The sequence below is a fragment of the Salminus brasiliensis genome, chromosome 5, assembly GCF_030463535.1.
Source record: "Salminus brasiliensis chromosome 5, fSalBra1.hap2, whole genome shotgun sequence".
In the NCBI taxonomy this organism is placed as follows: Eukaryota; Metazoa; Chordata; class Actinopteri; order Characiformes; family Bryconidae; genus Salminus; species Salminus brasiliensis.
Window position 1 is genome coordinate 535,090 of NC_132882.1, and position 20,388 is coordinate 555,477.

The 20,388-nt window shown below is 41.6% G+C and overlaps 1 protein-coding gene across 3 annotated transcripts; it reads right to left on the bottom strand.

Moving 5' to 3' along the window:
• Positions 1–48: 48 nt before the first annotated feature.
• Positions 49–15,136, bottom strand: LOC140555867 (contactin-2-like). Of its 3 annotated transcripts, none has more exons than XM_072679196.1 (7): positions 15,092–15,136; positions 11,462–11,500; positions 7,894–8,130; positions 7,486–7,791; positions 4,452–4,745; positions 3,528–3,758; positions 49–2,752 (listed from the first exon to the last, which is right to left on the bottom strand). In XM_072679196.1, the coding sequence occupies exons 1-7, from the start codon at positions 15,123–15,125 to the stop codon at positions 2,478–2,480; spliced, it is 1,416 nt and encodes a 471-aa protein (XP_072535297.1). In that variant the 5' UTR covers positions 15,126–15,136; the 3' UTR covers positions 49–2,477. The 3 variants fall into 3 exon arrangements, with proteins under 3 accessions (XP_072535297.1, XP_072535298.1, XP_072535299.1); XM_072679198.1 differs by having other exon boundaries at positions 2,576–2,752; positions 3,536–3,758; XM_072679197.1 differs by lacking the exon at positions 11,462–11,500 and having other exon boundaries at positions 15,092–15,132.
• Positions 15,137–20,388: the final 5,252 nt, after the last annotated feature.

Consider the following 20,388-nt stretch of genomic DNA (forward strand, 5'->3'; position numbering starts at 1 on the left):
TGTTGGGTTATTGCTTCCTCTGGTTGTAAAGAGAACAGCACTCTGATATTTCAGCATTTTTGTTTTTATTTCTGTGTAAAAATGACACTTAATAACATAAAAAACAAAACAAACTTTACTGTTCTGTAACTGATCAATATGTGAAAAAGTATAAACATCATTAACATAAACATTTTCAACAATATACAATTTCTCTACATTTGTAAAACATGTAAATACAGCTTATTCCAAATTCAAATATTTCTTGCTCGTAAAAATATATCTATGGGTAAGCTTGTTATTATTGAACCACATGGTTTATATTTTAGTTTTTACACTTTTTATCCCAACTGAAAATGAGAGTTGAATCTATTTGCGTCACATTAGACATGGTCAGTCAACATCACTTTGGGAAATGAGGCTGGCCAGAAGCCTGGTTACCCAAAAACATTTTTTTTTTACTGTTAGCATGCCCACATCGGTCAACTCAACAGTCATAAACACTAAAACCACAGAAAATAGTTACAGATCAGATACTTTGATACTGGATAGAGCTACACTCTGTCATAGCTGTGATTGGATCTCTGTGTGAAAGCTTAGCTTGGAGCTAACTTAAGTTAACTGATGTGTTTAGCCCTATTCAGAATAACTCATGGTTTAGCATGCTAGCTAATGCAGCAAACATAAACAATAAAACACAAACACAAGCCTGATGATTACACACTCATTACAGTACACTCATAAACACTGAGTTTAGTAGAAACTGTACATAATCCTGCTGTGGGTGGGGCAGTGAGGGATGTGTGGTCAGCTTCTTTTAGCAGAAGAGCTAACTTAGCAATTAGCATGCTCACTAACTTGTCCACCATAAACAGTAAAATGACAGAAATGATAACATTCTCTCCTGACTGAAAGTGCTTTCTCTCTCTCTTTATTAGTTTAGTAGAGACCGTGGGGGAGAAACGGCTAACGTTAGCATTTCCTCAGTTACTGGTAGGTTCACGCGTTTTCTGGCAGTGTCCTCCGATCAAACAATGTTGGTGTGTTGTGAAATTCATGAACCCTTTTCACCATTTCCTTTTTCCTTTTTAACCCTAGAACGCTAACGCCATGTGATTTTCACCCACACAATTTTTGTCATGTGATTTTCATTGTGTTGCTGCTGTTTGAGTTGCATGGGACTTTGGGTAGCTTCAGGGCACTCATTGATGTCATTAATGGTATGGTTGATTCCCTCCTCCCATCTGTGGTTTCTTCAAGAGGCATGCGTTTGGGTGATTTTTACCCAGCGTTAGTGATAGAGAGTAACATATTTTATGGGTGAAATTTACCCGATGTTAGTGTTTGTGTGTTTAAATCAGGCGCTCTTTGCACTTTTCAAGGGAAACAACATTCAGGCCGGCCACATTCTCTGCCCCATTTCATCCACAGCTGACATGCTGTATCAGGCATTTTTACTATGGCATGCTAACAAGTGAAAAAACCAAAAACCAAGAGGTGGCCACTGTGTGTGCTATATGGCATGATGAACGCTGGTGTGATAAACTCATGGATCATTCACAAGGAGAATGCCTTAAGGAGAGGTGACACTAATGAGGAGGAAGCAGTATATGCAGGCTTTGGCAATGGCACTTATCAAGCCATGGGCAGAGCAGAGACTCCGCTCTTCAAGTCTGTCCCGTCAGCTCAGAATCCTCATCTGCACTGTGTGCAACATCCCTACACCTGGCACTACTGCTAGAGAGGTTGGACCAGTGGCAGCAGAAAGCGGAGGTCCCTTAGTGAGGTGTGCTGACTGCCCAACAGGCTCGGACAGGAAGACACAACACAGGTGTCATGTCTGCCATCGACCAGTGTGCCCTCGCCATTACTATCCTGCCTGTACTGACTGCATGTAAGGCATAAGGTAAGTTAGAATTGTCCCAGAATTTGCATATAATCCTTAATTAGTATAATGGCAATGAATAAATATCAATTAATGGTATTTTCCAAGAAAATTCATATAATCAAAAGAATTTGGTCATTTTTTCCCTTCTCAAAAAATGCCATTTTTGTCTCTCTGTCCCACAGTTATCAGTGATGCAGGAAGACTGTGCCTTTACCAGACAGGGCTCACATGCCCCAGGAATAAGGGGACCAAAGACCAAGTTCCCAGCAGCATTATTTATTTTGTTAGGACATTACCTGTTAAGGATTACCCGATTTTCCAATAATGTTTCTGTTTTTTTATAGGGTCATCCGTGGTACCTTTTTTTTTGTATTTTATGCAATGTTGTATGTTGTAAAATTAAAGAAGGGTTCCAAAACTTGTCATACAGTGTTGTACTTTTAAAATAAATGGATGAAAACTATATTTTATCTGGAATTATATACCGGGTAAAATATACCCAACGTTAGTGATGGTGTTACTAATTTTAACGTTAGTGTTCTAGGGTTAACCACTTCCTTGTTTTATTTTTTACATTCCCTTAAACAAAGATTAAAAACTGCGTTAGGTCTCACTGATGTTCACCTCGGCCTGAGGAGTTTTGAGAGCCCTTACCCTCACCCTTACCCTGATCTTTCAGGGTTTCGTATTGGCCCTTGTCATTCTCCTTCTTGCAGGATTGTAGCTCACACTCGCTCCCCGTCTCACGTTCTTTCTTCCCAGTGCTGACCTTGTATCTTCCAATATGTCTTTTACACATGCACAATGCCACCAGCAACAGAAACACCACCACCATTAACAGCACCACCACCACAACCCAGATGTTGGACTTCGTAGCATCTCGTTCTGGAGAGAGGGACATAGAAATGAGGGTAGAGAGAGATATTGCCACTACTGGTTCAGGCAGTTCTCAGACCCAAAATGAAACCTAAGAGTGTTTTCACATCTACTTTTATTTGTTTCAGACTTTTCAGTTTGGTCCGAATCAAAATAGCAAGTGTGAAAGGTGTTTCAGACCACAGTCCAGACCTAATGACAAAAATGTGGCCTGAACAAAAGTGGTGGGCTCTCTCTGGATTAAACTGAACCATTATTGGGTTGGTTTGCAGTGTAAAGAGGCTTTTAGGATGGTTCGAACATTCAGACCAATCACCTGTACTACTATCATTCTATAAATTAAGAACTGGGTTAAAATACGACTAGACTGCTTTGACTTGGGGCAAGTCTGTTTGATTTCAGCACAAGCCTGGTTTCATTTAGATTAAGCCTGGCTTAATTTAGGACTACACTAATTTACCCTGGGACTGGTCTGGCTTAATTCAGGACAAGGCTGCATTATTTTGGCTAAACTCAGGATTACACTGATTTATCTCTGAACTAGACTGGCTTAACTCAGGACTAGACTTGTTTGAGTGGAGTCTTGTCTCACTTGATTCAGAGGTTGCTTGGCTTAAGCCTTTTCTGTCCTGAATTGCAACTAGCCTGTCTTGACTTTCATTGGAAGTCCAATTCCAAGTTTCATTGGAATTGAACAGTACACTGGGTTCCTTAACCTGTGCTGGGGATTAAAACTGTAGACTGGACACCAGTACTGGGATATGAAGAAGGTATATGAGTTTACCTGCATACCGACATTCATTGCTCTTGCGGGAGAAACCAGAGCCCGTCCATTTAGCACTGCAAGTGTACGTCCCAGTTTTCCCAGAGAGGATTTGATCTTTAGACTCCTGCAGTTTTTCTGGATCTGTTGCTCCTTCTGGAGTGTAAAGCCAGAGGTAGGAATCAGGCTTGCTGCTCCACTGACCCTCACATTTCATCTGTGTACAGTCCAGGCGGGGCTTAGGAGGACCAGCTAACACACAATTACACATCAGTCAGATACACAGTCATGGGAAAGAAACACAGAAACCCTAAAATATACTGTACACAATCCAATCTGAATGATATCAGAGTGAAAGAAGTGTTTCATTAAAACCTCATCAGTGTTGTGTAAATGTGACACCACTGTGTTATGAAGGTATTAATAAAGGGTTATGAACATATGGGTCATGGCTGGGAGGAGCAGCAAATGTCCAAGTATGATAAGTTTCTACCTCTCCGTTATCTATCATCACACCACAGGATTATGAATGTTTTCTGCTCATATTTCTGTGGTTTATGTATAAAGCTACTTTGGTATTGTGGTATTTTTGTGATTTGTGTAACTGTACTGCTGTATTATGTTGTTGTGTGACTGTTGATTACATGTTGTTTACACTGCAAAATAATTCCAAAGTCTAAACAGCTGATATTTCTTATTTTGGGATTGATGTAAGAATATTATAAAAGGAGAATGTAGACTTAGGAGTCGTACCCAAGAACTCTTATTGGTGTAGAGTGGTGGGATTGTCCGGTCAGACAATTGAACCCTAGCCTCTGGGTGAAGGGGGTGTTGTTACCCACTAAACCCTCTACACTACTCCAACCAATAGGATTTCAGATGATTTTATTCACTAAGAAATGATGGTTTGCAGTGTTTGTTATTGTGTTGTTTGATTTGGGTTACCTATGACTGTGAGGACCTGTTGATCAGAGGGCAAGTTGCTATGCGTCGCTGCATCTTTACTGATGTGAATGAACCTGTAGGTGGCATCACAGTGGTACACGCCTTCGCTGGACTTGGTGATGTTCTGGATGGTAAATTTGTTCTGAGAGACTTTCTGTATCCCTGTGATTTCTCGTCCATCCTTATAGAACACAGCCTGGTCCACTTTTGGACCCCCCCACACATCACAGCTCACAGTGACATCATCACCCGACCACGCTGGCTTTTCTGACATCTGCAGCATCACCATTTTTCCTAAGAGAAAGAGACAGACAGATAAAAAATAAGTTAGGAGATAATACCTAACCTGAGACAAGCCTAGTTACACTGGAGGTAGTGGTGTATCTTGGGAAGCAGTGGCAGATAAATTGACCTTTGGCCAGAAGTCCTCCATTGCAGACATTATAAATAATACAAGTCAGATAATTATTTACCTGTAAGTACTAGACTATGTGTAGTCATTTGCACAAATGACTCTTATACCACTCATTATGGCCTCATTATGCCCATGCAACTGGGAGATTGCTCGATTACATGACCATCTACCACCCTGATCCGTCGTCTCGAGGAAAAGGTCTAAGATAGTCCCTCAAATGCTGGGACAGAGAGGGTGTAACCTGAGCAGGGGTCTCTGCCTTAGACCATGTGGTATCCCCCATCTCGGGCCTACACCTACCGGTTACTCTAGCTTGGACCTCCCAACGTATATCGCTGACAGCCTTTGTGGACTCTGGGGCTGCTGGCAATTTCGTGGACAGCTCTCTTGCTGCTAGTCTCGGCCTTCCTGTGGATCCCCTGGAATGTCCACTGCCTGTCCATGCCATAGATTGGAGGAATGTGGGTTCCGGTCCCATGACCCATCGCACCCAAGCAATAACATTGTAGGCGTACACGGAGCAGGTGGAATTGTACGTGACTCAGGCACCTCATCTGCAGTTGGAGCTCCACAACCCCTGAATAGATTGGGCAACTCACTCGATCTATGCTTGGGGTCCACATTATCAAGGGACCTGTCTGGGACACAAGGAAGTGGCCCCTCAGAGGAACCCTAATGCCAGAGTCACTCATTCCTCATCTGGACAGGGTTCCTGATGTGTATTGGGATCTTTGTGCTGTGTTTCGTAAGGAAGAGTTGCAAATCCTGCCTCCCCCACAGGCCTGCATTTAAGGAGGCATTGGAGTCCGGGTTCATACTTCCATCCTCATCATTGTCTGGGGCTGGTTTCTTCTATGTGGAGAAAAAATATCCACCCCTGCATTGATTATCGAGGTCTAAATGCGATCCCTGCCTCCCAAAAAGTAGCTCCCCTCTGTTGGAGCATTGAGGAGGTCATAACACAAGCCCTTTGAAGGGAGCCCGACCCCAGGGTGGTCCTCCTGGTCGGCAGTATGTGCCCTCCACCTGGCCTTCTACACCCCTTGCCGACCCTAGCTCGTCCCACGTCGTGATCCCATGTGTTGGGTTTTCCACCGTCTAAGGACAACATGGTTACAAACCTCCCCTCGACCAATTAAACGGCAGAAATGCTATTGCAGCATGTAGTGAGGGTGCATGGAATGCCTTACGACGTGGTACCCATTATCTGGTTGACTGGGAGGGCTATGAGTAGCGTTCCTGGTTTCTGGCACGCTGGGCGCATCCACCAGCAGGGGGCCTAGCCAGCACAGTAAGACAGCTGGTGGAGCTGGAGCAAAGAACTCCAAGCTCCAGAATCCCCAGCGGTAATAATTGCTGACCAGACCCACCTGTGTGGCACATTATATATACACCCAGCCAGACACACTTCCCTGTCGTGTTTATGCTGCAAACAGTTAAGAAAAGCAAGAGTTTAAAAAGGGAAAGAGTTTGGATTTTCAGGGCAGTTTGGATTGCCCTGCTTGGAAAGACGCCCCTCCTGATGTTTAATTTGTTATTGTTTCCCCACCCTTTTGTATGTATTGTTTTAAACCGTTTTATACTGCCACCTCTCACAGCTGTGGTGGTCACCAAGGTTGGGAGTTCAAGTTTTACCATGGCCACATAGCATCACCAAGCACCAATCTCGTTTTTACTTCAAACATTCACATTTGGTACACTCATGATATAAAACATATAAAAAAAGTTCATTACATAAAAAATAGAAAAGTAATAATAGTTAAAAATAAATAAATAAACTGCACTTGAGTCCAAACCCCACACCACACCGTAACATCAGTGTTACAATGAACTTCTAACACCTGTTTAATTTCCATTTAAATGTTTTGCAAAAATGTAAAGTAAGATTTGTTTCCATTCACTACAGTTATGCAAAACAAACCTTTGAATGACATAGGTGACTGTAATTAGGAGCGGCATTCGCACAAACAGAACAGAAATATTTAACTCTGTCTTTGCTTTCAGCATATCACATTTATAGCTGTTCAGAGCCGGGCAGGCAGGACGAGCAGTGGCTCAGCTAATGAGGGCTGAAATCTCATGGACACCCTGATGACATTCATCGTACATCTGGAAGTGCAAATGCACCAGACAGTTCTGGGAGAGCAGAGCACAGCCATTTTTTTTTTTAGACCAGCTTTGGATTTGGCCTTTCTGAACGTGGAAAGTAACCTGTTGAAAAGCTGTGTGTGATGATCGGACCATCTGTAGGGCCAGTCACCGAACACACATGCCATCTGATAAGAGAATCACATGACTTACAGCCATCATACTTTCACACCTTTTTCCACCTTGTCCTAGCGTAAATGTATATTTTTACGATATTCAGATGATGTCGATTTTTTCAAAATTTGCTGAAACATGGTGAATGGAAAACCTGCTGATGCTTATAGAAAGAAAAGTAACGTGGAATGTGAAAGCAGTGTTTCCCAATCCCAGTCCTAGTCATCACCGCATGCTTCTCTACTCTCTGGGTATTCATCACGCCCCTCTGTTTCCAGCTGCAGGTGTGTAGAATGATGGTGTGCAGTGCTGTAAAGAAAGCCTGGAGTTAACCCTAGTCATCATGAGAGATGTTACCTGTAGCTGTGAGCTTGATGGCGTTACTACGTGAGCGCTCCTCACGCGTCAGACCCTTCTTGGCGTCCATGCACCAATAGGTCCTGCCGTCTCCCTCTCCAACATCAGCATGTATGATCAGACTGCTGTTAGACTGTGTTGGGTCGCGTTTTATTGGCTGCCACATTTCTTGATCACCTTCTGTATAACGGCACCACCAGTCGTTTAGCCCTTCCTCCATGTAGAGCTTTAGAAGAACTGCTCCTCCTTTACCGATAACAGTGTCTGCATTGTTTAACACAGACAGTGATGCCTGGGGCAACATATCTGGTGGTGGGGTGGAGAAAGAGATGCAGAGAGAAGGTTTTAGCCAGACTCTGTACTTTACTGAAGGATTATTCTTTATTTTTTAGCATTGTGATGTCCTACCCAGCACTTTGATCTCAACAGCCTCGCTCTTCTGACCTCCATGTTCACACTGGTACGTCCCTGAGTCGTCCACTGTCACTGCTGGGAACTTCAGTGTGGCATTGCTGGTAGGTATGGGATTGCCTTTAAAGAACCATGTTACACCACTCGCCAATACATTACCACCATCCTTACACCTCAGAGTCACCTCATCAGACACATACAGACGGTGGGATAGGAACCCTGGAAACAAGGAAACTGGGAAGAAAGAGGGAGATGTGTTAGTGTGTCTGTCTCTGCTGGTTGTGTGTAGTTTTACAGAACATCTTCTTCAACTAACACAAGATTTAACCAACCGCATACATTTGGTAAAAGATGTCTTGAATACTTTGAGAATAATTTGTTTATATTCAATACATATACTAATATAAGACCAGACCTGTCTTGGTCTTGTGCGGGTTTGTACTTGGACTTGTCTTGGACTAAGTTATTATATTGCTCAATGTATTCTTTTATTTGTATTTTCGTACACAACACACACTCATTCAAACTAATTCAGTATGTGTTTGTATTTGATGAAGAACTTTTGAGCACTGAGCAGTTCTTCTTCTTAGCCCAGGTCAGATGCTTCTGACAGTGTCTCTGGTTCAGAATGGGCTTAATATCAGGAATGCGTGTGTGATGGCTCTGGATCCACTGACACCAAACCCAGTCCAAGTTATTAAATCATTTTTTCTTCACAATCCTTTTAAGGCTGTGGTCATCCCTGTTGCTTGTGCACCCTTTCTTCTACCACATTTTCCCCTTCCAGTCAACTTTCCATTAATATGCATTAAAACAGGGACAGACAGTCTTTTCTGCAGTGACCTTCTGTGGTTTATCCTGTGGAGGGTGCTGATTGTCTTCTAGACAACACGATTCTGGTTGACAAAGAGATATTGTTTTTATATTGTTTGAATAGAATTTACTTAAACTCTGGATTTTCATGAACTATAAACCAAGATGTTTAAAATTAGAAAATAATTAGTTCATAATTTATAAAGAGTTTAATATCCTCTTTGTTAAACAAGGGATGGCAGTCTTCACTTCATAATTTCTCCATTACATGCACGATATATACAAATGTAGAGAAATTCAGTGCCATTGCCACAGGTGTATAAAATAAAGCCCCTAGCCATGCAGTCTGCCTGAAAGAATGGATGGTTCTAAAGAGATCACTGAACTCCAGCGTGGTTCTATAATATGTCTGCAATGTGAGTCAGTGGTGGCTCAGCGGTTAGAGCGCCGGGATATCGATAACAGGGTTGTGGGTTCGATTCCCGGGCTTGGCAAGCACTGTTGGGCCCTTGAGCTCTCTGCTCCCCAGGCGCTGGAGTTGGCTGCTCACCGCTCTGGGTGTGTGTGTACTCACTGCTCCTAGTTCACTAGTGTGTGTGTGATGGGTTAAATGCGGAGGACACATTTCGCTGTACAGTGACAAATACGTGCACCTTTACCTTTAACATGGACACTACACTGTGTGAGCTTCATGAAGCACTCACACAGTTTCAGACGCACCACCGGTGTGCTGCACCTATTGCAATTGGGAACTTTAACAGTGCCAACTTCAAGCATGCAGTGCCGAACTTTCACCAACACATCACCTGCCCCACCAGGGGCATCAATACACTGCTACACTCCATTCAAAGACAGTTATAAGGCATACAGTGGGGGGAAAAAAGTATTTAGTGAGTCACCAATTGTGCAAGTTCTCCCACTTAAAAAGATGAGAAAGGCTGTAATTGACATAATAGGTAGATCTCAACTATGAGACAAAATGAGAAAAAAACATTCTGAAAATCACATCGTCTGATTTTTAAAGAATTTATTTGCAAATAATGGTGGAAAATAAGTATTTGGTCAATAACAAAAGTTCATCTCAATACTTTGTTATATATCCTTTGTTGGCAATGACAGAGGTCAAACGTTTCCTGTAAGTCTTCACAAGGTTGGCACACACCGTTGCTGGTATGTTGGCCCATTCCTCCATGCAGATCTCCTCTAGAGCAGTGATGTTTTGGGGCTGTCGGTGGGCAACATGAACTTTCAACTCCCTCCAAAGGTTGCTGCTCACACAGTAGATTTCTTCCCACCAAGCTGCTGCCTATTGCAGATTCAGTCTTCCAGCCTGGTGCAGGTCTACAGTTTTGTTTCTGGTGTCCTTCGACAGCTCTTTGGTCTTCACCATAGTGGAGTTTGGAGTGGGACTGTTTGAGGTTGTGGGCAGGTGTCTTTTATACTGTTAACCAGTTCAACCAGGTGCCATTAATACAGGTAATGAGTGGAGGACAGAGAAGCCTCTTAAAGAAGAAGTTACAGGTCTGTGACAGACAGAAATCTTGCTTGTTCGTAGGTGACCAAATACTTCCACCATTATTTGCAAATAAATTCTTTAAAAATCAGACAATGTGATTTTCTGAATGTTTTTCTCATTTTGTCTCTCATAGTTGAGATCTACCTATGATGTCAATTACAGCCTTTCACATCTTTTTAAGTGGGAGAACTTGCACAATTGGTGACAGACTAAATACTTTTTTCCCCACTGTTAGCTCAACCATCATTTGTTAAGTTGGACCATGCCTCCATCTTAATCATGCCAATCTACAAACAAAAGCTGAAACAGGAAATTCCAGTTCAGGGGGTGGCCAGTCCTGCAGGAAATCCTGTATGACAGACTGGGACATGCAGCACAGCTCCAAGAACATCTACATTTTTATATAAGCAGTCTGGGGACTTCTTGGGAAACTGGTGGACAATAAAGTCCAAAAAACACAGGACATTTCACTAGAAGAAGCCATGAGTGGATAGAACATGAGGAGATAGCACTCTTTAAAAAACTGGTAGAGACTTCATCACTTCTGCTCTGCTGGACTCCTTGGACCCACTACAGTTTACTTACTGCCCCAACCACTCTACAAATGATGCCATTACTCACCTGCTCCACAGTCCACTGTCTTACCTGAACACTGGGGGGTGCTTATGTTAAAATGCTTGTGTTTGTGTAATTAATAACTGGATCTCCAACTTCCTGACGGACAGACCACAAGCAGTGTGTCCCTGAGCCCCCTGCTGTACTTACTGTACACTTACAACTGTGTGGCCATCTCCAGCCCTACCACCATTGTCAAGTTGTGTTGTGTTGTGGTGGGGCTGATCTCTGATAATGATAAGAGACCTGGAGAACTGGTGCCAGGTGAACAATCTCATCCTTTCTCAGCAAGACAAGTTAGGATAATGGTTTACTAATCAGAGTAACAAGAAGTGACAACTCAAGGTTAATGCGTGCTGTTACACCAAAAGTGCCTAAAGGAAGAACAAACAGTGAATCAGTGACAGGGTCATGAGCACCCAAAACTAATATTACATAGTATACATACATACATATATATATATATATATATATATATATATATATATATATATATATATATATATATATATATCATTATTATTATTATATTCTGCATCTCTGGGTCAATGCCATGTTGGTGTGTAAATAGAGCTGTTGTGTGTGTGTGTGTGTGTGTGTGTGTGGAGGGGGGGGGGTTACCTTTTGGTTTCCCTTGCCCAAGTGTAAAAGCCCAGAATACTGAAAACAGAGACAAAATATCAGTTACTATTCATAACACACCTACACACATCTGCATGTAGTTCATTTTATAATAAAGTAACACTGCAAATAAATATTCTATTTGTGTAAATATATAGATTTATAAAGATTACATTTACATTACATTACATTACATTTATGGTATTTAGCAGACGATCTTCCCCAGAGCGTCTTACAAAAGTGCTTTACTGTTTACTCAGAAAATATCCTTAGCTAGTTTGAATAAACTAAAATTCAAAGACACCACATATGGACAAAATTGTTGGTACCCCTCGGTTAATGAAAGAAAAACCCACAACCCACAGAAATAACTTATATAATATATATACTTATATTATATATTATAATACTCTGACAAAAGTAATAATAAATAAAAATTCTCTGAAAATTAACCAGTGAAAGTCAGACATTACTTTTAAACCATGCTTCAACAGAATTATTAAAAATATAAACTCATGAAACAGGCCTGGACAGAAATTATGGCACCCTTAACTTAATATTTTGTTGCACAATCTTTTGAGGCAATAACTGCAATCAAACGATTCCTGTAACTGTCAATGAGACTTCTGCACCTCTCAGCAGGTATTTTGGCCCACTCCTCATGAGCAAACTGCTCCAGTTGTCTCAGGTGTGAAGGGAGCCTTTTCCAGACGGCATATTTCAGCTCCTTCCAAAGATGCTCAATAGGATCTAGATCAGGGCTCATAGAAGGTCACTTCAGAATAGACCAATGTTTTCCTCTTAGCCATTCTTGGGTGTTTTTAGCTGTGTTTTGGGTCATTATCCTGTTGCAAGACCCATGACCTGTGACTGAGACCAAGCTTTCTGACACTGGGCAGCACATTTCTCTCTAGAATCCCTTGATAGTCTTGAGATTTCATTGTACCCTGCACAGATTCAAGACACCCTGTGCCAGATGCAGCAAAGCAGCCCCAGAACATAACAGAGCCTCCTCCATGTTTCACAGTTGGGACAGTGTTCTTTTCTTGATATGCTTCATTTTTCCATCTGTGAACATAGAGCTGTGCCTTGGCAAAAAGGCACAAAAAAAGTTATTGTAAGTTTTGTCTCATCTGTCCATAGGACATTCTCCCAGAAGTTTTGGGGCTTGTCAACATGTAGTTTGGCAAATTCCAGTCTGGCTTTTTTATGATTTGTTTTCAACAATGGTGTCCTCCTTGTTCATCTCCCATGAAGTCCACTTTGGCTCAAACAACAATGGATGGTGCGATCTGACACTGATGTTCCTTGAGCTTGAAGTCCACCTTTAATCTCTTTAGAAGTTTTTCTGGGCTCTTTTGTTATCATTCGTATTATCTGTCTCTTTGATTTGTCATCAATTTTCCTCCTGTGGCCAATCACTCATCATTGTTTACAGTCCCATGGATCTTAAATTTCTGAATAAAATGTGTAACTGTAGTCACAGGAACATCAAGCTGCTTGGAGATGGTCTTATAACCTTTACCTATAACATGCTTGTCTATAATTTTCTTTCTAATCTCCTGAGACAACTCTTTCCTTTGCTTGCTCTCTCCCTCTCTCTCTCTCTCTCTCTCTATATATATATATATATATATATATATATATATATATATATATATGTATATTGTATCTTATAGTCTGTATATTTGATAGACTAGAATTAGAAAGATACATTTCAGCTTAGATATGACTAATAATAATCCACACTACATTTTGTTAGGGCCCTTCTACTGCTGACCCTTTCAGGTTTTATTTCTAAAATGTATTTTTAAAGAAATCATAATGATTTTAGGCTTACTGTATTCTTATTTACACTGTAGGTGAACAAAACATTTTTAAAGATTTCAAGGTATTTTAGAGCATTTCTATTGGTCCTATTCTGACACATTATAAAGAACTACTGCCAGATTCACTTCATGGAGAAAAGTGAGAATAGGAAAATAGGAACAGGAATAATGGAGACACAGGGTTTTTAGGGATGGTGGTAATCTTGTTCTTTTGAGTGTTCTGTGTTTTCAGTAAAATTACACTTCTAGAGGTGAGCTTTTGTGGTAGTGTTACCCAGGAGAACCAACTCCTGAATCTACAAACCTCGGGACAGTGATTTAGATTAGTATATTACATATGTGGTTATGATAGTTGTAAGCAAAAGTTTGTGCACTCTGTTCTAATGACACGCGTTCTTGAGTGTAAACAAGTATATAAATCCCCTACAGTAAACCCACTGACAAATATCAAACATTTTAGACACAATTTCTATTTATTTACTAAATTCAACAGATTGGAAACAAACAAAAAACATTAAATGTACCATATTCTTTATACAGGTTTTATTTATTTTATTTATTTCAGTAAATAATCACTAACAATGTAGTAAAAAGTGTAGTTGTTTGTCTCCTTAGAGGATGATATGTGTTTACACCTGGACACAACTTTTTAAAAGAAGCACAAACTTTCTATGAAACTGAAATGATTTTTTTTTTTATATTTAGAAGTAATCATGGAGGAAGAGAGAGAGCTGAATTTAGGCTGGTTGGTTTTACCTGATAAGATGAGGATAAGTCCAGGTAAACATAGACATTCTCACTGACCACTGACTTTAACTGGGTTTATTCTAATGTTATATAGAGTTAATTACAGGTAGACACTCTCACTGACCACTGACTTTCTGTTCATTTGGGTTTATTCTAATGTTATATAAAGTTAATTACAGATAGACACTCTCACTGACCACTGACTTTCTGTTTATTTGGGTTTATTCTAATGTTATATAGAGTTAATTACAGGTAGACACTCTCACTGACCACTGACTTTATGTTTCATTGGATTTATTCTAATGTTATATACAGTTAATTACAGGTGGACACTCTCACTGACCACTGCCTTTATGTTTATTTGGGTTTATTCTGTTATATAGAGTTAATTACAGGTAGACACTCTCACTGACCACTGACTTTATGTTTATTTGGATTTATTCTAATGTTATATACAGTTAATTACAGGTAGACACTCTCACTGACCACTGACTTTATGTTTATTTGGGTTTATTCTAATGTTATATAGAGTTATTTACAGATAGACACTCTCACTGACCACTGACTTTATGTTTATTTGGGTTTATTCTAATGTTATATACAGTTAATTACAGGTAGACACTCTCACTGACCACTGACTTTATGTTTATTTGGGTTTATTCTAATGTTATATAGAGTTATTTACAGATAGACACTCTTACTGACCACTTTATTTCTGTTTATTTGGTCTTATTCTAATGTTATATGGAGTTAATTACAGGTAGACACTCTCACTGACCACTGACTTTATGATTATTTGGGTTTATTCTAATGTTATATGGAGTTAATTACAGGTAGACACTCTCATTGTTGAGATTCACAGTTTTTTTAAGCTGGACCTGAACCCCTAGTTTTCTGAGCTCCCCATGTTTCCACCCTGACCATCATACTTCAGTCTAAACTAATCCTAATCTTAATCTAAGGTTAGTCTGTACTCAGCACCTGTGAACACCTGTGAACAAGCCAATCAACAGAGAGAGAGAGAGAGAGCTGAATTGAGGCTGGTTGGCTTTACCTGATAAGATGAGGAGAATGTGTTTCATGTCCATTTCTGAAGAAGTCCTGGGTCAGACTGAGAGTGGGTGTGCAATAGAGATAGAGAGATAGAGAGAGATTGGGAGGGGGCGAGTGTTGGAGAGGGAGCTGAATTTTTATTATTAAGGAATTCATATTCTAAAGTTTTATTTACAACAGGTAAATAAGCAGCAGAAATTTTATTTAAAAAAAGAACACCGGCTCAAGTGCCAAAACACACTCCATTCACAACAGTATAAATACTGCATTACACCTCAAATACCTATCCAACACACTGCAAGACAAATATGCAGTTAGACCAATCCAAACCATCAAACCAATCCCACAATTCTCTTAATAGTGGCTAATCACTGTTCTCCTACACTGTCTTTTACTTAGATTAGATAGCAGTTATAGCTTCTCACTTTACTGTGGAAGTGGCTTCAAACTGGCCATTCTATCAAAAGCATGTAGAGAATGTAGAGAATGTACAGCTACACAGAATCATTATCCCTGTATAGGGATTTCTCCATTAAAAAACATACCACAACACATTCATCAGCTAATTACTTAAAACTTGATAGCCTAAGAAACAAACAAATTACCTTCTGATGTTCAGTCAAGATAAGATAAGATAAGATAATGCTTTATTAGTCCCACAGTGGGGAAAATCTTAGTGTCACAGCAGAAAGGGATAGCAAGACACAAGATACAAAAATGTAGATAAATAAATTACACTATATACACAATATAAATAAGAAATTAAAGAGCAATAACAATATTATTTACAGGTTATTGCAAATGACTCTTAATTGCACGTGGGGGGGGGGTATTGCACATTGTATTTTTTTTTTCAAATCTGATGTGAAGTCAAATGTACCTTTAAACATCTGTGATTTAGTCTGCACGTTTAATCCAACACTGCTGAGCAGGGGAATCCACCAATATATGCTGTTAACCTGCCATGTGGATATCCTCTGAACCGTTTACAATCTCCCACTCTCTATAGGCTATAGAAAGGAAGCCTACAGGAGTTGACATGTTGGCCAGCTGTAACTAGAGTCTTAGCTCTGGCTCACTTTCCTCTGGAAGAGGACTTTTCCTTCCTTCAACTAATACCTCTGTCTCAAATGCACCCTCTTGGACTGTGTGCTCTATAAATGCTAAAAGGTTTATTGGGTTATTTCCCATAATTCCTCTTCATCAGACTCATTCTGTCTCTTGCTCCTGTAATCCAGTAATTCACCTTATTCAGGACCTGGCTGATAAGCTGCACTTACTGCAGGATGAATTTATGACCTATGGACATTTGATGGGACCTTTTTGGTGGGCAGGGGTGATAGGGTACACTACACTATTATCTTTTGTTTAATCTCAAACAGTGACATTACAATGATCTTGAATTGTATTCCTGTCTTGATGATACTCTTTTTCTTGGGCATACAAATTGTCATATTAAATATGGGACAGCTGCATAAACATTGTCTGATTGTGTCGCTTAGCTTAAACTTCCAATTGCTGATGGGCTTGCTGATAAGTCACAGATGCTGCTGGTGCTTCGCTACCCTAACTAACTCTATACCCCACGATCGCTCAGGTTTGTGGACGGTGGAGCAGATGGATGCTAGCACTTCAGGGAGCTCCTGTGTCTGTGTTACCTTCTGGCTCTCTCCTTTTAATTAGGCTGTTATAGTCAGACCTGCCGCAGTCGTCAGACACACTCTGATGCTGCTCAGCATTCTCTGATCTCTATAAAATCCTCTCAGAACTAACTCTGTCTCTTTACCTTCTCCCAGTAAATGACTGCCCCCTGATCCGGCCAGACCTAATGGAATACTGACTGCCAGGCTCCCCCTTTTCCCCTGCACTGTGGCCTTTGGGGGTTTAAGGTTTGTATGTTTTTTGACCTCCTGTCCTCTTACTGATTCCTGTAAAGCTGCTTTGTGAAAAGCGCAATACAAATACATTTGATGTGATTTGACTGATGTGAACAAGTATTGTTCACATTTTTCTTACAGTTTTTCAGTCAGGATGCACGGTATTGATGTCATCAGAAATGCCAATAAGAAGATTTCTGATGACTCTTTCATATCAATACCATGCATCCTGATTAAAGAATCAAACTCTGAAGTTGCTTTAAAAGGGCTTTAACGGCGTCATGCTGAAATGTGGTATGCAGTGGCAAGTCTCTTGCAGTGGGGCATAACCTACCAGAGAAATCTCATGACAGATTGGTAATGCCATGCTCTCATTTACCCATAGCAAAGATCATCTGACTTGTTCTCTAATCTCTCTGTCTGTACAATATCATCTGGAGACAGGCCATTAAAAGATGGAAGCTTTAATTGACTAGGGTCTGCACTTTTAGGCTCCATAGTAAAGGTAAAGGTAAAGGTGCACGTATTTGTCACTGTACAGCAAAATGTGTCCTCCGCATTTAACCCATCTGTGGTAGTTAACACACACACACTAGTGACTAGGGGCAGTGAGTACACACACCCAGAGCGGTGGGCAGCCAACTCCAGTGCCCGGGGAGCAGAGAGGGTAAAGGGCCTTGCTCAAGGGCCCAACAGTGGCAGTTTGCTGAGCAGGGCCAAGGGGACAAGGGGCCAGCAGTACATCACTACATCTTATAATAAATATAGGGGCATGACCGTGCTATCTCCCGAGGGAATTCTCACATGTTATCATGATAGCTGCGTACGTCCCCCCCTCTGCTAACGCTGACTCGGCTTGTGATGTCCTGCACTCAGCTGTGTGCAGGCTGCAGACACAGAACCTGCAGGCCCTCCTTCTTATCTCCGGAGACTTCAACCATGCTCCTCCATCCTCCACTCTGTCCACCTTCACCCAGTATGTAACCTGCCACACCAGAGACATAAAAACACTGGACCTGTTTTTTGCCAACACAAAGGAGGCATACAACTAGTCATCTCTCCCTCCCCTTGGAAGATCTGATCACAGTCTGGTTCATCTTCTGCCTGTGTACAAACCCATTGTACATAGGGAACCAGCTGTCACCCGTACAGTGAAGAAATGGTCTAAGGAGTCTGAGGAGGCTCTGAAGGACTGCTTCAAAACAACGGTGTGGGAAGAACTGTGTGATCCTAATGGGGAGGACATTGACAATCTCACTCACTGCATTACGGACTACGTCAACTTCTGTATGAACACCATGCCCACCAAGACTGTTCGGTGTTTTTCCAACAACAAGCCATGGATTAATCCAGATATAAAGGCTCTCCTAAAAGCGAAAAAGAGGGCCTTCAGAAATGGTGACAAGGATGAGCTGAAAGCTGTGCAGAGGGAACTGAGAAGGAAGATCAGGGAGGGGAAAGCCAGCTACAGGAAGAAGCTGGAGGAACAGTTGCAGCAGAACAACATCAGGGGAGTGTGGAAAGGCCTTCAAACCATCTCTGGCCACACAAAGTCCAACTCCCAGGTGGCGGGGGACCAGAAGTGGGTGAATGATCTCAATCTATTTTTCAACAGATTTGATCAATCACCTAGCCCTCCCTCTACACAGACCTGCTGTATCCCCAATCAGCAGCACCACCATCATGCTGCCCTCCCCCCTCTCTCACAACTTTTAGCTCACAGTCATCATCATCCCCTAATGGCTCATCGTCTGGCAGCTCCAACCTCCCACAGCACAGGAGCCCCTCAGGGAATGGTCTCTTCACCCTGTACACTGCTGACTTCATGTACAGCTCACCGACCTGTCCCCTCCAGAAGTTCTCTGATGACTCAGCGATCGTCGCCCTCATATACAATGAGGAGGACAGCGAGTACAGAGAACTTATTCAGGACTTTGTGGACTGGTGTCTGCAGAACCACCTTTAGATAAACGCTGGAAAGACCAAAGAGTTGGTGGTGGATTTCCGCAGGTGCAGACACCCCCCTCTATCAGTGAACATCCAGGGTATGAACATCGAGAGAGTGGACTCTTATAAATACCTGGGTGTTTATCTGAACAACAAACTGGACTGGTCAGTCAACAATGCTGATCTCTACAAGAAAGGCCAGAGCAGACTCTACCTGCTGAGGAGACTGAGGTCCTTTGGGGTGCAGGGAGCACTCCTGAGGACGTTCTTCCACACAGTGGTGGCATCTGCCATCTTTTATGGAGTGGTCTGCTGGGGCAGTAGCATCTCGACAGCAGATAAGAAGAGACTGGACAAACTCATAAAGAGGGCCGGCTCTGTCCTGGGGTGCTTCTTAGAAGTGGGAGACAGGAGGATGACCGCCAAGCTGGAGAACAGCTCCCACCCCATGCATGAGACTACCCGATGCATGTCTCCTTTAGCGACAGGCTGCTTTACCCCAAGTGTGTGAAGGAGAGGTATCACAGGTCCTTCCTTCCTGCTGCCGTCAGACTCCACAACCAGCACTGCTCCCAGCGGACCACAAACACACACACTTAACTACACACACACTTAAACTATACACACATACACACACACACACTTAAACTACACACACACTTAAACTATACACACATACACACACACACACACTTAAACTACACACACACTTACACTACACACACATGTTCAGGGAACAGAGGTCCCTCAATGCAAAAATACTATGTGCAATACCCCCCCCCCCCCCCCCCCAAAATTATTTATCATTTTTTGTAACTGAGTGTCTTGCTATCCCTTTCTGCTGTAACACTGAGAATTTCCCCACTGCGGGACTAATAAAGGACTATCTTATCTTATCTTAAGCTGTACCTCTCTTAAAATGCATGAGTGCTGGGGGAACAAAGACCATCCTTGTTCTGCTGTGTGAATTGTCCCACAGACATAAATATTGTAATTAACAGTCTGTATTTTTGTACAACACTGTATATATTGCTGACACGGATGTGCAAATACACAACTTCCCTGTGGAGAAGCACTGCTAATAGAATAGATCATCATTGACCTATTAGCATGGGTGTGGGCTAGAGGGGTGTAAAGCCCCCCAGCATTGAGCTGTGGAGCAGTGGAAGAACTGTGTTCTCTGGGTTCCTTACAGCAATGTTCCTCCTCCAGAATCTAGTAGAAAGTCTTCTTCCCTGGGCAGTGGAGACAGTTACTCCAACAGAAGCAGGATCAACTCCCAAAAGGTCTCAATACTTCCGTATAATGTATGTGTATTAATAATGTCTGTGAGCTAAATGGTTATTCAGCTAAAAGTGTGTGTGTGTGTGTGTGTGTGTCCATATCTGAGAAAGGGAGAGATAACATTTTTGTTTCCATGTTTTCAAGTGAAAGAATGAAGTAGAGAGAGCCAGAGAAAGTGTAGTGTTCCTGT

Excerpts from the sequence above, each read along its gene's own strand:
- LOC140555867 (XM_072679196.1), bottom strand. The coding sequence starts at position 15,125 with ATGGACATGAAACACATTCTCCTCATCTTATCAG. Across the intron at positions 11,501-15,091 it reads CATTCTCCTCATCTTATCAG|TATTCTGGGCTTTTACACTT; the intron begins GTAAAGCCAACC and ends CTCTGTTTTCAG. Across the intron at positions 7,792-7,893 it reads TGTTGAGATCAAAGTGCTGG|ATATGTTGCCCCAGGCATCA; the intron begins GTAGGACATCAC and ends CCCCACCACCAG.